General features: G+C 40.4%; 1 protein-coding gene across 1 annotated transcript in view; it reads left to right on the plus strand.

The window, feature by feature from the left end:
• Positions 1–15,398, plus strand: part of LOC122945020 (potassium voltage-gated channel subfamily H member 8-like) — a 687,640-nt gene that overhangs the window by 233,068 nt on the left and 439,174 nt on the right. The window contains exon 2 of the mRNA XM_044303816.1: positions 12,937–13,170. Within this exon, the coding sequence (XP_044159751.1) occupies positions 12,937–13,170 (234 nt within the window). The remainder of the gene's footprint in view (positions 1–12,936; positions 13,171–15,398) is intronic.

Consider the following 15,398-nt stretch of genomic DNA (forward strand, 5'->3'; position numbering starts at 1 on the left):
GTTGAAGTTATTTCTGTTAAAAGTGTATAGGGGTGTATTACAGTAAAAAAAAAAAATATATATATATATAAAAATGCGCACTGCACTGTTGCAGTTATTTCTGGTGAAAACATATAAGGGCGTATTTCAGTAAAATAAGAAAAATATATTCTCAGTGCATTTCTGCAGTTAATTCTGTTGAAAGCGTATGGGGCGTATTTCAGTAAAATAAGAAAAATATATACGCACTGCACTGTTGCAGTTATTTCTGGTGAAAGCGTGTAGTGGTGTATTACAGTTAATTAAGAAAAAAATATTCTCAGTGCATTTCTGCAGTTAAATCTGGTGAAAGCGTATAGGGGTGTATTACAGTAAAAAAATATATATACGCATTTCACTGGTGCACTTATTTGTGGCCAAAGAGTTCAGTGGCCTATTTCAGTACAGAAAGAAAAATATATACGCACTTCACTGGTGCATTTATTTCTGCTGAAAGCGTTTACTGGCCTATTTCAGTACAAAAAGAAAAATATATTATCAGTTCACGTCGGAGGTTATATGTGTTGAAAGCATGGCTGGGAGTCAGCAGGATGGCAGCAGTGGGAGATCGGGAGCCAAACGTGCCCAGGGTAGAGCACCTGCTTCGCAGCAGCCTACCTGCCCGGGAAGTAGTGGTGCAGGGGTTCACGGAAGTAGTGGCAGTCAGTCAGTGCGGCGGTTATATGTGTTATTTTGTATTTCAGTACAAAAAGAAAAATAAATTCTCAGTTCACGTCGGAGGCGGTTATATGTGTTGAAAGCGTTCAGTGGCCTATTTCAGTATGAACAGAAAAATGCATTCTCAGTTCACGTCAGTGGCGGTTATATTTGTTGAAAGCGTTTAATGGCCTATTTCAGTACCAACAGAAAATTACATTCTCAGTTCACGTTGGCGGCGGTTATATGTGCTGAAAGCGTTTAGTGGCCTATTTCAGTAGGGCAGCCTAAGGCTGCGTTCACACGGGCGAGATTTCCGCGCGGGTGCAATGCAGTAGGTGAACGCATTGCACCTGCACTGAATCCTGACCCATTCAGTTCAATGGGGCTGTGTACATGAGCGTTTTTTTTCATGCATCACTTCTGCAATGCTTTAAAATCGCAGCATGTTCTATATTCTGCGTTTTTCACGCAGCCCTGGCTCCATAGAAGTGAATGGGGCTGCGTTAATAACGCATTGCATCTGCAAGCAAGTGCGGATGCAATGCGTTTTTCACTGATGGTTGCTAGGAGATGTTGTTTGTAAACCTTCAGTTTTTTATCACGCGCGTGAAAAACGCATCAAAACGCATTGCACCCGCGCGGAAAAAACTGAACAACTAAACGCAATTGCAGACAAAACTGACTGAACTTGCTTGCAAAATGGTGCGAGTTTAACTAAACGCACCCTGAACGCATCCGGACCTAATCTGTCACGCTCGTGTGAACTCAGCCTAAAGGGGGACACCCTAATGAGAAGTGACTGTAGAAGGTGTGGGTGGGTGGGTGAAATCAGCTGAATCAGCCAGCCTGGCCCACAGGTGCGTAAATTAAGCCTTGTAATCAGCCTTCCCTCCCACAAATGCAGCACTACATTGCTTAATAAATGTGGTAAAATCTTTTGTGACTTATTTTGGTTGAAAAAAAATATTTACTCAGCGTTAAGCGCTGCACTGATATGCGGTAAAATCTTTTTTGACTTATTTTGGTGGAAAAACTAATTTCATGCAGTGTTCAGCTCTACAGTTATATGTGGTAAAATCTTTTGTGAATTAACTTCCTCCTCTCTTCATTCTCATCCTCAACACACACACTGACTTGACCAGCTATTTATATGTAAGTGGTGCCAGCACCACCTAGGGGCGAATAAAGATAAATGACACTGCCAGCCTGTTAAAGGGAATTACAACATACCACAATACAGTTGATATGACATTTAGCAACAGTATAAAGTGCCCTCATATAGCACATAGTGAAACACTGCATCAAGATGAATCAGACGTGGATCAGTCAGGATTTCCACACGCCAATGCCTGATGCATCAGATTAGATCATCCATGGTGCCACACCAACAATTTGACAAAAGAGACCGGTTTCTTCTGGCTACCTGCCTCAGCTACTTTCCTGATGCTGCAACCCGCCTGATGCCACACATCTGATGCCAAGTGCTCCTTCTTGCACCCACCTTCGTCAGTGGGTACTGGTATTGCCACCCGCCGCCCCACTCTGTTATGGGGTCACTTTGTGGTCTCCTGATGCAGCTGATCCTGCCATCTCCAAACTATGTCCCCTTGCCACTCTGTGGCCTCCTCATGCTGCTGCCATACCCAAACTATGTCACCTTGCCACTCTGTGTTCTCCTGATGCTGCTGCTTCTGCCATCTCCACACTATGTCACCTTGCCACTCTGTGGTATCCTGCTGCTGCTGCCATAGCCATACTATGTCACCTTGCTACTCTGTGACCTCATGTTGCTGCCGCCACCTCCAAACTGTCACCTTGCCACTCTGTGGTCTTCTCATGCTGCTGCCATCTCCACACTATGTCACCTTGCCACTCTGTAGTCTCCTGCTGCTGCTGCCATCTCCTCATTATGTCATTTTTCCACTCTGTGGTCTCCTCATGCTGCTGCCATCTCCACACTATGTCACCTTGCCACTCTGTGGTATCCTGCTGCTGCTGCCGCTGCCATCCACACTATGTCACCTTGCCACTCTGTGGCCTCCTGATGCTGCCGCCACCTCCAAACTATGTCACCTTGCCACTCTGTGGTCTCCTCATGCTGCTGCCATCTCCACACTATGTCATCTTGACACTCTGTGGTCTCCTCATGCTGCTACTATCGCCACACTATGTCACCTTGCAACTCTGTGGTATCCTGCTGCTGTCGTCTCCACATTATGTCACCTTACCACTCTGTGGTCTCCTCATGCTGCTGCCATCTCCACACTATGTCACCTTGCCACTCTGTGGTATCCTGCTGCTGCCATCTCCACATTATGTCGCCTTGCCACTCTGTCGTATCCTGCTGCTGCCATCTCCACATTATGTCACCTTGCCACTCTGTGGTCTCTGGATGCTGCCGCCACCTCCAATCTATGTCACCTTGCCACTCGGTGGGCTCATCATACTGCTGCCATCTACAGACTCTGTCATTGTGTCACTCTTTCAAAGTGTTTTTTTTTGTAAAAATGATGGGTGACTGAAAAACTCATTTTGCTCTATCGACCAAATGACGACGTGTGATGTCTCAAAGTCAAAATTTATACAAAAAGTACATGAAAACAATGACAACCTGCTGATGCTGCCGCCACCTCCAGACTCTGTTATTGTGCCACTCGGTGTACTCATCATACTGCTGCCATCTACAGACTCTGTCATTGTGCCACTCTGTGGCCTTCTCATGATGCTGCTGCTGCATCTGCCACCTTCAGACTCTGTCATTGTGCCATTCTTTCAAAGTGTTTTTATTCGGTAATGTTGATGGATGACTGCAAAACTCCTTTTGCTGTATGATCCGAATGACGTTTTGGTGAAATTTTTTCTTTCAAGTTTGTTTTTTCGGTAAAAATTATGGGTGATTGAAAAGATCCTGTTGCTGTATGGACCGAATGACGTTGTGTGTGGTCATGTGGCATCTGAAAGTGTGAGGAAAATATATATTATGAAACAATTATACAAAAAGTACATGAAAACAATGATAACCTCCTGATGCTGCCACCACCTCCAGACTCTGTCATTGTGCCACTTGGTGGCCTCATCATACTGCTGCCATTTACAGACTCTGTCATTTTGCCACTCTGTACCCTTCTCCTGATGCTGCTGCTGCATCCTCCACCTCCAGACTCTGTCATTGTGCCACTCTGTGGCTTTCTCCTGATGCCGCCACCTCCAGACTTGTCATTGGGCCACTCGGTGGCCTCCTCATACTGCCGCCACCTCCAGACTCTGTCATTGTGCCACTGGATGGCCTCCTCATACTGCTGCCAAATCCAGACCCTGTCATTGGGCCATTCTGTAGTCTCCTTATGCTTCTTTCATCTCACCATTATGTCATAGGTCAACTCTGTGGACTTCTCATGCTGTTCCCACCCTCCCCACTTCATGATTGGTCCACTATTTTGCTTTTCGGCCTGGCTGACATCATCATTTATTTGACCTTTCTTCTGATCTGTCAGAAGGAAGTAAAAATGAGACACACAACGGATCCTGTCTGTGTAGCAGCTGTAAGGCCTGTATGGTCCCATCAGAATTGGCTTATGATTTGGTAGCCAAAAGCAGGAGTGGGTATAAAACACAGAAGACATGCAAATATTCTATTCACGTGTCATCTCTGTTTTATATCCACTCCTGTTTTTGTCATTAGCAATACTGATGGATTATTGACTAAATGCTGACCGAGTGAAGGCGTATGCTCCACAGACAGGATCTCTTTTTTGTGGGTTATTGTTCTGACGGAGCAGAGGAAGGGCAAACTAATCAGTGACTCTGTCCGGGGGGCTCTACTTGTATACGTGTTTAATAGAACAGGTTCTGATAACTTCTATGTGGAATCAGCTGGCGACGGTGTAAAAGGAGTGCGCTTATTTTTGGCGCTAATATCGACCTGTAAGACTGAGTTCATACTTGAGTTATTTGGTCAGTTTTGGCCCCGTGACTGCCCTAATAAGTGAAGTGTGCAGTGATTCTAAGAGCGAAAACTGTCATCTGCATGTCATATGGACTCACAGTATTATTTCACTACCAAAGCAGACTCCCTATGCGTGTTACTGCAAAGCACAGTGTTCTACACCACTATAAAGGCTCTCAGCAGCCAGGAAATAGACGTTTTTTAACGCGATTTGCTGTGAATAATTTCGGATCAAAGCAAATTTTTCCCAAAAATTCTGCGAACCGGCCGAACCATATTTTTAAAAGACTTACTTATCTCTAATTGGGAGGCGCACATATAATATAGATAATATTACCCAGAAAATTGTGGTCTTCTATTTTCCCTGTATTCATTGATAGATAATGGGGGAGATTTATCAAACTGGTGTAAAGTAGAACTGGCTTAGTTTCCCACAGCAACCAATCAGATTCCACCTTTGATCTTCCAAAGGAGCTGTAAAAAAATTACAAAAATGGAATCTGATTAGTTGCTATGGGCAACTAAGCCAGTTCTACTTTACACCAGATTGGTAAATGACCCCAAATATGTTTACATTTCATAGTGAAGGGACAATGGCCACCCAGTTCACTGATTGGAAGGTTCCTGGTAAACACTTTAAGAACAATTTCAAGACACAAAAAACCTGCAAAGGGATGGAAATGAGCGGAGTTAATAAACACTGGAAATTTTTGTACCTGGAACTACAGAGTGAACCAGTAGTAGAAAAAATAAATATGTTATGAACTTTTGTCGTCAATGCACTGTATGGTACAGTATCTCTTGTCAATAGGCACACTTACATGAAACAATAAAGAACTACTGTATGATTTTACATTTAAAGCTCCAGTATTTATAAATTAAATACATCAATTTTACATGTACAGGTCCAATCGTGCATAATTTACAATTTACATATGACACTATACATCGGTAGAGAGGATGGACTGTATTTCAAGTGGGAACATTTTAAATTTATAATAATGATTTTACGACTACTGTGCACAGGCTAAATATTTTTGGAATACATCTAAAGAGACAATTAGATTTTATTTTTCAACAATTTTATAACATTTTCCATTTTTTCAAAATAGTCAGTGTAGTAATAGTTGCGAAATACATCATAAATGGTTGACAAGCAAATGTAACTTCAATTAAATGGAGGAAAGTGTCAAATCATGATAATTTAAATAGGTACAACATAATTATTTGAGAATCTTAGTTCTCCCTGAGCTCATGGGTGGAGACTAGCTATGAAAAGCACACAGAGCAAAAAAGAGATTCTGGTACTAAACCCTCTCTCACTCAGATTTATTCAGAAACACCATATAGTGCATTATAGAGATGTACTGAGCAGTAGTGATGTGAATAAAGCACTTAGGGTGAGATATTACACTATTAGCTGCATTGTCTGTGCATGTATCTCTCTCTTACTGTAGCTCATTCCTCTCTATAGACTTCTATGGACGGCTATAATCTGATCATTCCCTGAGCTGACAGTTTGTCTTGGTCTCTCAAAACAGATTTAGCAAATAATTCAAAGACAGGCTTCGTTGACATTTCCGTTTTTCACTGACGTGTGCTGTCTGCATTTTCCACGGACAGCAAATGTACCCGTTGATTTAAATGTGTCTGTTCACATTTCAGTATGGCTACATTCACACTAGCGTTATTGCGGATCCATCATTGATCTGCAAAAATGATTCTGTTACAATAATACAACCGCATGCATCCGACATGAACGGATCTGGTTGTATTATGTATAGCCATGACGGATCCATCTTGAACACCATTGAAAGTCAATAGGGAATGGATCCGTTTTCTATTGTGCCAGATTTTGTCAGAGAAAACGGATCAGCCCCCATTGATTTACATTGTGTGCAAGGACGGATCCATTTGGCTCCGCTTCATCAGGCGGACAGCAAAACGCTGCAGGCAGCGTTTTGGTGTCCACCTCCAGAGCGGAATGGTGACTGAACAGGGGCAAACTGATGCATTCTGAGTGGATCCTTTTCCATTCAGAATGCATTAGGGCAAAACTGATCCATTTTGGACCGCTTTTGAGAGCCCTGAACGGATCTCACAAATGGAAAGCCAAAACTCTAGTGTGAAAGTAGCCTATTTTTTACTGACTGGGTCAGTAAAAAAATTACCGAGACATGCACTACTTTGTTCCGTGATGCGGACCAAGCACGCCCATAGAAGTCTATGGGTCCGTGAAAATCACAGACACGCCTCAAGGATTGCATTTGCAGTGTGTCCGTTTTTCACTGAAGACTGATGGGAGATTCTTTGGAAAAAAAATTTCAGCGGAGTAATGTCAGTGAATTACGGATGACATGCTGATGGTAAAAACGGACACACAGACCAACCACGGATCCTTTACGGACATCTTTACGGATGAAACGCGTACGCTTTTTTCACTGACGTGCCTCTGACACGGAAACGTGGATGAGGCCTGAGTGTAAGGCTTCATGCACGTGACTGTGTCCACATTTCTGTCTAAAAACCACAGATTTTTAAAATACGAATACTGTACATTCCATGTGCTTTCCACATTTTTCCCACTCCCATCAATAAAAATTGCTATTGTCTTCTACAATATAGAAAAGAATAGGATATGTTCCATCATTTGCAGAACAGTCACATTGATCCACAAAAAATATGTGCATAGCCTCATAGAAATGAATGGGTCACTGCGCTATCCATCAAAAATGTGGATAGCATGCAGATGAAAAATATGTCGCGTGCATGAGTTTAACCACTTGCAGACAGGGTCATTTGCCCCCTTCCTGACGAAGCCTAATTTTGAAAATCTGACATGTCACCTTATGTGGTAATAACTTTGGACCGCTTTTACTTATCCAGGGCATTTCCATTGTACATCATGATAATGGTAAATTTGAGTCAATATGTTTTACCTTTATTTATAAAAAAATTCAAACGTAAACAAAAATTTGAAAAAATTCAGTTTTCTAAACTTTCTGCTTTTAAGACAGTTTAGTTAGTGATACCTCATAAAATACTCATTAATTAACATTCACCATATGTCTACTTTATGTTGGCATCATTTTGGTAATGTTATATTTTTTTTAGATTTTTTTAGGATGTTAGAAGGTTTAGAATTTTAGAAGCAATTTTTGAAATTTTAAAGAAAATTTCCAAAATCAACTTATTTAAGGACCAGTTCAGTTCTGAAGTAATTATGAGGTGTTTACATAACAGAAACCACCCATAAATGACCCAATTTTAGAAACTACACCCCTGAAACTATTCAAAATGGTTGTAGAAATGTTGTTAACCCTTTAAGTATTCCACAGGAATTAAAGCAAAATACATAAGAAATTTTAAAATTTCCCTTTTTTTGCAGATTTTCCATTTTAATATTTTTTTTCCTGTAACATATCAAGGGTTAACAACAAAACAAACCTTACTATTTATTACCCTGATTCTGCAGTTTGCATAAATACCCAATATGTGGTCGTATACCTCTGTATGGGCACACGGTAGGACACAGAAGTAAAGGAGCACCATATGGTTTTTGGAGGGCAGATTTTGCTGGAATGGTCTTAGGGCGCCATGTTGCATTTGAAGAGACCCTGAGGTATCCCCACAGTAAAAACCCCCAAAAAGTTACTATATTTTGTAAACTGCACTACCAAAGGAATTTTTAAGGGGTGTAGTGAGCACTTGACCCAACAGGCATTTCCTAGAATTTATAATAGTTGGCCGTAAAAATGAAAAATGTAATTTTTTTTTTTTACAAGAAAATAGTGCTTTAGGCCCAAACTTCCTTTTTCACAAAATATAACAGGAGAATATCCCCCACAATTTGCTACCCACTTTCTCCTGAATACAGTAACACCCTAATTGTGGTTGTAAACTGTTATTTTGGGATACACCAAGGAGCGGCATCTGGATTTTCTAACATGAAATTTTCTGTCATGGTTTTTAAAAGTGATAACTTTTATATTTTTGTGTTGACTGAGCTGCGCGAGGGCTTATTTTGTACGGGACAAGCTGTCATTTTTATTGGCACAATTTTGGGGTACATTTGGCTTTCTGGTCGCTTTTTATCTCAATTTTTTTATACCCTTCACTTGATGGGGTAGATCCTGTGATATTTTTATAGATCCGTTCGTTACAGACACAACAATACCCAATATGTAAATGTTGTTTTATTTTTATGTTTTACACAATAAGGATATTTTTTTGAAAAAATTATCATGTTTTTGTGTTGCAATTTTCTTACAGCCATATTTGTATTTTATTTTTCTGGCTATGGTCTATGTCTATTTCTATCATTTTGGGGTACATGCGACTTTTTGATCGATTAACATTATGTTTTTTGAGAGGTGGGGTTACAAAAAAAATCAATTTTGATGTAAAGTGCATTTATTTTTTACAGCATGCACCTGATTGAGTGTCTGTTTTATTTTAATTTTTTGTATTTTTAACATTTTTTAAATGGCTTCATTAGGAATTCATTTTTTTTACATGTGAAACTTTTTTTTTTTTACACTTTGTGTCCCTCATAAGGTTATACAAGACCTCTGGTGGACATTTAACTTATTTTTTTTTACTATTTCTCCTGTAACTGGGGCTGACATATTAGTCCCAGATACAGGGGAAAGAACCCCCCCCCCCCCCCCCCCCGAGAGTCTGTAAAGCATAATACTGCGCTGTACAGCTTCAGTGCAGGGCTGATCGTGGTCTATGGAAGACCCATGCCTCATTATAAATTAGGCGCATCCTGCTGCTGTGTGCCAGAATGAAATCTACAACAACTATCTTAATTTGTACATGAAAACTGGTGCAAATGAATAGAAATGTGGTAAACTTACTTTCCACACCCCTTTTCAGAAATTGGAGAGGGCGGCACAGAAACACCAATTGTGACAAAAAAATTATGCAAAAAAAGTGGTGCAAGGAGATGATAAAGCTCCCCCATAGTCGATAAGACTGTGGCGTTCACGTGAGTCCTCTTCAAGGTTTATCTGCATGCTGTCTTACTAGTTGTGATGGTGCAGTCATGGGTAGACTGACCAAGACCTTACAGGGAAATTTTTGGGTAGGTCGATGCCCAAGGGGCCACCCGATCTCTCCTCTTGGCCACCAGCCAGATACATAAAGATCCGATGCTCTCAGCATTAATCACCGCGCAACAATGATTTTGCTACTGAGAGAAAAACATGTGATATATGCTAAAATGAGCACACTAAATCCAAATATGAACTCGGAATTTGCCTGACACATCTAGATTTTAAGTATATGCAAAGCCTATTCAGTTATAATATTAATGCATTATATTGGAAATATTCCAATGGACATGTCCAGACCTGTTCGGACGCACTCAGGCTGATGTCAGCAGTAAGTATATAAGGAAAGCTGGACAGATTTTGATAAAGTGATCTGTTATAGTGCTATCAGTTTTTAAACTTAAGATGGATAAACGCAAATGTGTTAATGATCCAGACAATTTCTGCTAAATATGTGGCAAATACACTACTTATGATCAGCGAAAGAATCTGACAAAGCGGGTGCTTCTTGATTACAAGTATTACTTTGACTGTAAAATTGGAGATCAAGATAAAAGTTTGTTGCACTGTGTGTTACTCTGGGCTAAAGCAGTGGTTGAATGGTAAAAGGAAAGGAATGGCTTTTGCAGTGCCTATGCTTTTGCGTGAGCAGAAAAATCGCGATTCAGACTGTTAGTTTTGCATGACTAAAATCTCCGGATATTCAAAGAGAAACAAGTCACAAATTGTGTATCCTGATTGTGAGTCTGCTCTTAAACCAGTACCACACGATGTAGAGAATCCAGTGCCTGCCACTCCCACAGCAGGAACGGCAATTGAAACAGACGGTTCTGGTCCTGATAAAGAAGAAGATGTTGATTGTCACAATGTATTTCCTGATCCAGAACAACTTCTGAGCCAATAAGATTTAGATGATCTGGTAAGAGATCTGTCATTATCTAAAGAAAAGTCAGAACTGCAAGCTTTTAGACTTCAGGAATGGAATTTGCTACAACGAGGCACAGTTAGGGTACAGAAAGCATATGTGTTTCTTGTGCCTATGGAACAGTCGTGATGACAACAATCATTACAAAATGACAGTGGCCTCTCAGATTCGAGCACACAGTTGGTCAGTACAATGTACAAATCACAGGTCGATCCACTTCAAGTTTATCTTCCACAACTTCACATTAAACTTGGTTAAATGAAAAATGTTGTAATTGCACTTGATCGTGATGGAAATGGTTTCCAGTATTTGAAGGAGAAGTTTAGCACACTGAGAACCGATGCTAAAATAAAGGCCGGAATTTTTGTTGGCCCCGAAATCTACAAACTAATATATGATGACACATTCAGAACAAAACTCACCCCTCTGGAACTTGCAGCTTGGGATGCATTTGTGCTCGTAGTGCAGAACTTCCTTGGGAACAGACGAGCTGCAAACTATGCTGAATTAGTAGACAACATGCTTACAGCATATGAACAACTTGGCTGCCGAATGTCATTGAAAGTACATTTCTTACATTCCCATCTTGACTTTTTCCCACCCAATTTGGGACACGTAAGTGACGAACACGGAGAGTGGTTCCATAAAGATATTTCTATAATAAAGAACAGGTATCAGGGCCACTGGAATCCCAACAAGATGGGGGACTACTGCTGTTTTTTTCAACGGGAAAATATGACCGTTCACAAACGCAAAAGCAGATGCCTGAAGCACTTAACAGTACTGGGTCTTGCTCAAGTAAGACTTTTAAACAGAAAAATTAGACTTTTAAAAATTGTGTTATTCCATTACATTTTCATACACTGTTTACTACACAAACTTTGATGTAGATCAGGTAATTGTTGGAGTAAAACTCGTTCTGTTCAAAATTATTCAATGCTTTCCTAGTGCTTAATTTATTTAGGCATACTTATGCATAGCAAAATTTATGACGTGCTACAACAATTCTGACTTCGGATTTGTAATCCGCACACTCGTTTAGTATAGGACAAATGTTTTTTGCCCAGTAGCAGACGAAAAGTTTTTTTTTTGTTACGTGGTGATTATTAGGTCGCTATCCTCAGGACGATGATACAGTTTCATACTGTGGTGCAAGCGGCAGTATTTTGTGCTGCACTGAGGTATTTGGTTCTGCTGAGGAAGTACTTTGAGATGCAATGTGGTATTTGGTTCTTCTGGAGTGGTATTATGTTCTGCACTATGGTATTGCTAGCCACATCTACTTTTGTTGTCCCACCTTCTGTCAATTTGGACCCACCTACAACATGGCGCCATTTTTTTTCAGGGCCACTTTAAGTTCCCAGTCTGCCCCTGGGTGCAGTGTAATTACACCGTCCTCTCCCTTTCGATTGAGAAGAAGGTGTAATTACAACTACAAGGGAAGACCATGTGCAGGTAAATTTTTTACAAAATCCAGAGCTCACATGACTGCCTCAGTATCCTCAACCAGCTCATTGTTGGCGGTGCAGGAAATTAGCATCAATATCTTGACACTGCACAACCCGTTTAAGAGTAACAGATAAAACTAAAACAGTAGTGTTAAATTACACAAAAACACGAATAATACAACATTAATAGCATCTGTAATACTGTGTATAGATCTTAAAGGGGTTGTCCCACAAAAAATGTTCTGCAGTTTTCAAACCAGCAACTGCATACTTTTGTATTTATATGTAATAAAATTTTTTGCATATCCAGCAAGTTACTCAATAAAATGTGTCTGTATAGCGCCACCTTTTTTATTTCTTTGACCTGCTCACTGAGAAGGCCGCACATGGCCACTTACATCCTTCAGCTGCCTCCTGAGCTGTGGTAGGGTGACCACAGACTGCAACAGAAAGTACTCTCCCCTTGAGCTGCCAGTTTGATATTAATCTAGCAGAGCAATGAATGGGGAGATCTCTGGATCCATGTGAGGTACAGGGCTGGTTCTAGCTTTGCTAGAAAGAGATTGTCATGTACTATATGATGTCTGATTTTCATTTTTTACATTAGTCATGGGCTAACCCCCATTAAAAAAATTGGAGGATTGTTCAGTGATTCATCTTCCTGATGAAATATTATAAAAAGTTTTATACACAGATGTCATTGTCTTGCATTGCTTGTAGGTTGAAAATTGATAAATATATGTTCTAATGGTTACTATTCTGATAGTGATAGAGAAGTTTGCTATCTAAACAATTTTTGAAAAGTTTGTAATTGAATATAGAAGTGACCTCTGAAAACCCTTGCTAACAGATTTTCATGTTTTCTTTTTATTTTTTTTTCAGACAGCAATTTTGTCTTGGGAAACGCTCAGGTGCAGAACTTGTTCCCTATAGTTTATTGCTCAGATGGATTCTGTGACTTGACTGGATTTGCCCGGGCTGAAGTAATGCAGAAGAGTTGTGCCTGTAAGTTTCTCTATGGCCAGGAAACCAGCGAGCAACTCAAGGTGCAGATTCAGAAAGCTCTGGACGAGAAAAGGGAGTTTAAGACAGAAATCCTTCTCTATAGGAAGACTGGTAAGTATCCATATGCTTACCATATCCCCTCTGGAAGATATGCACTGCTTTGCCTGTAGGCATCCTTCCTTTGACCAATGGATTGTGAATGTGTATTTCACAGGAATGCAGTCTTTTACTTGTCTACATTATTTTATAATGAAAACATGAATTTTTGGTCAGAAAAACTATATCAGATGTCTAATATTAGACTGCTTCATGATACAGTAGGAAAAAAAACTATGCTGTACTTCTCTGAGATGTACTAGATGCGGGAAAATATTCCAGTATATCAAAATATATATTCCAGTATGTCCATGGAACAACACTAAAAATAAATGAATGAATTAATAAATAATAACCCAAACCCAACTTACGTCTTCATATTTTTCCATCTCAGATATTCATTACCTAGCATAGTACCTGAACTCCATAGTTGTCCATTCTGGTTGCTGTCTTAGAGTTTCTATCATGTAGAAATGAGATACCTTCATGCAACCTTCCACTTACAGGGGTTAGGCACTTTATTCTAATGTATGCAAACAGTTGTACTTACTAATTTAGTGTTATTAGGACTTTTCATTGTCCTCTGCTGTTCAGCGCCAACCCCTGTGTCATACAGCCCATGTAAATATAGCTATCCCGAGTTAAGCTGGCCATACACATTAGTCTTTTGTTGGCTGAACCCACTGAAAATGGTGGGTTCAGCCGACACATTAATGTGTGTTGGGAGCTCCCAACCCTGTCGGAGGAGACAAAAAATCGGATGAAATTAATATTTTCACCCCATCCTTTTGTTCTCTTGGAAGATAAGCCACTTTTTTGTCCTCCTGTCTCCATTTCCCCCATAGAATACACATACATGTTCAGCCGAGCCAAAGGTAAATGTGCATAGGGAAGCCGGGAGGGAGTCAGGAGAGATAGGTGTCTGCCAAACGATGATTTGGCCAACAGTTATTCAATGTGTATGGGCAGCTTTACGGCATGGCATGCATATGGCATGGACAACTAGTGTATGTGCAGAGCCTGTATAATGTTGCCCTACTGAGGCACTGATAAACATATCTGGTCACGGGCCCTTCCATCAGTGATCATGTCGGCAATGGATTACTATGTATGCACAGGACTGTACAACAGAAGGGACTAGCACTGCTCAGTGGAAAACAGCAATATACAGTAGATGCCATTATAATATTACATTAGTAAATTGATCATAGTACTAATTCCAACAAATTTGTAAAATTTACCCCCTTTCTGTTACTTAGGCTATATTCACACTTGCGGCAATGTAATCCGGCAGGCAGTTCTGTAGTCGGAACTGCCCGCCGGATCCGACAATCTGGATGTGACTGAAAGCATTTGTGAGACGCATCCGGATGCGGATGCGTCTCACAAATGCATTGCAAGAACAGATCCGTCTCTCCGCTTGTCATGCGGACAGACAGATCCGTCTTATATCTTTTTTCACATTTTTACTGGCATCCGGCATTTCGGTATTTTGAATGCCAGATCCGGCACTAATAGATTCCTATGGGGAAAAATGCCAGATCCGGCATTCAGGCAAGTCTTCAGTCTTTTTCGCCGGAGATAAAACCGTAGCATGCTACGGTTTTATCTTTTGCCTGATCAGTCAAAATGACTGAACTGAAGACATCCTGATGCATCCTGAACGTATTACTCTCCATTCAGAATGCATGGGGATAAAACTGATCAGTTCTTTTCCGGTATAGAGCCCCTAGGACGGAACTCTATGCCGGAAAAGAAAAACGCTAGCGTGAAAGTAGCCTTAAAGTTTTGACCCAGTTATTTCAAGTCTGGTACATAGAAGTATCTTCTATATACATGATGTCTGCACTCTTCAAGAATACACGATTAACGTACATGTAGAACATGTGTCATTTGAAAACTATGTGTAATTGTGTATAGTATGGCTAGAAACGGCTTCTAATACATAACATACCTATTTAGTATGACACCAGAGGCTTCTATGGAACCATAGTGTATCACTTTTAATCTCCAATTTTATAGATATTTACAACCTATGAGTTTTAAATATTGGCCATGATACAGCACTAAAGATGAGCAAATTTCTTAAAATTCATTTGGGTCCAATTCTAATAAATATAATGTTGTCAGAAAATTATATGGGGATCTAAATTGAATCTACCGGAATCAAAAGTGCTCCAATTGGCCTAAAAATTGGCGCTTGACACTCACAGGTCTTCCAGGACTGGCATTTGTTCTCTCTT

The sequence above is a fragment of the Bufo gargarizans genome, chromosome 8 (assembly GCF_014858855.1).
Source record: "Bufo gargarizans isolate SCDJY-AF-19 chromosome 8, ASM1485885v1, whole genome shotgun sequence".
Taxonomy (NCBI): domain Eukaryota; kingdom Metazoa; phylum Chordata; class Amphibia; order Anura; family Bufonidae; genus Bufo; species Bufo gargarizans.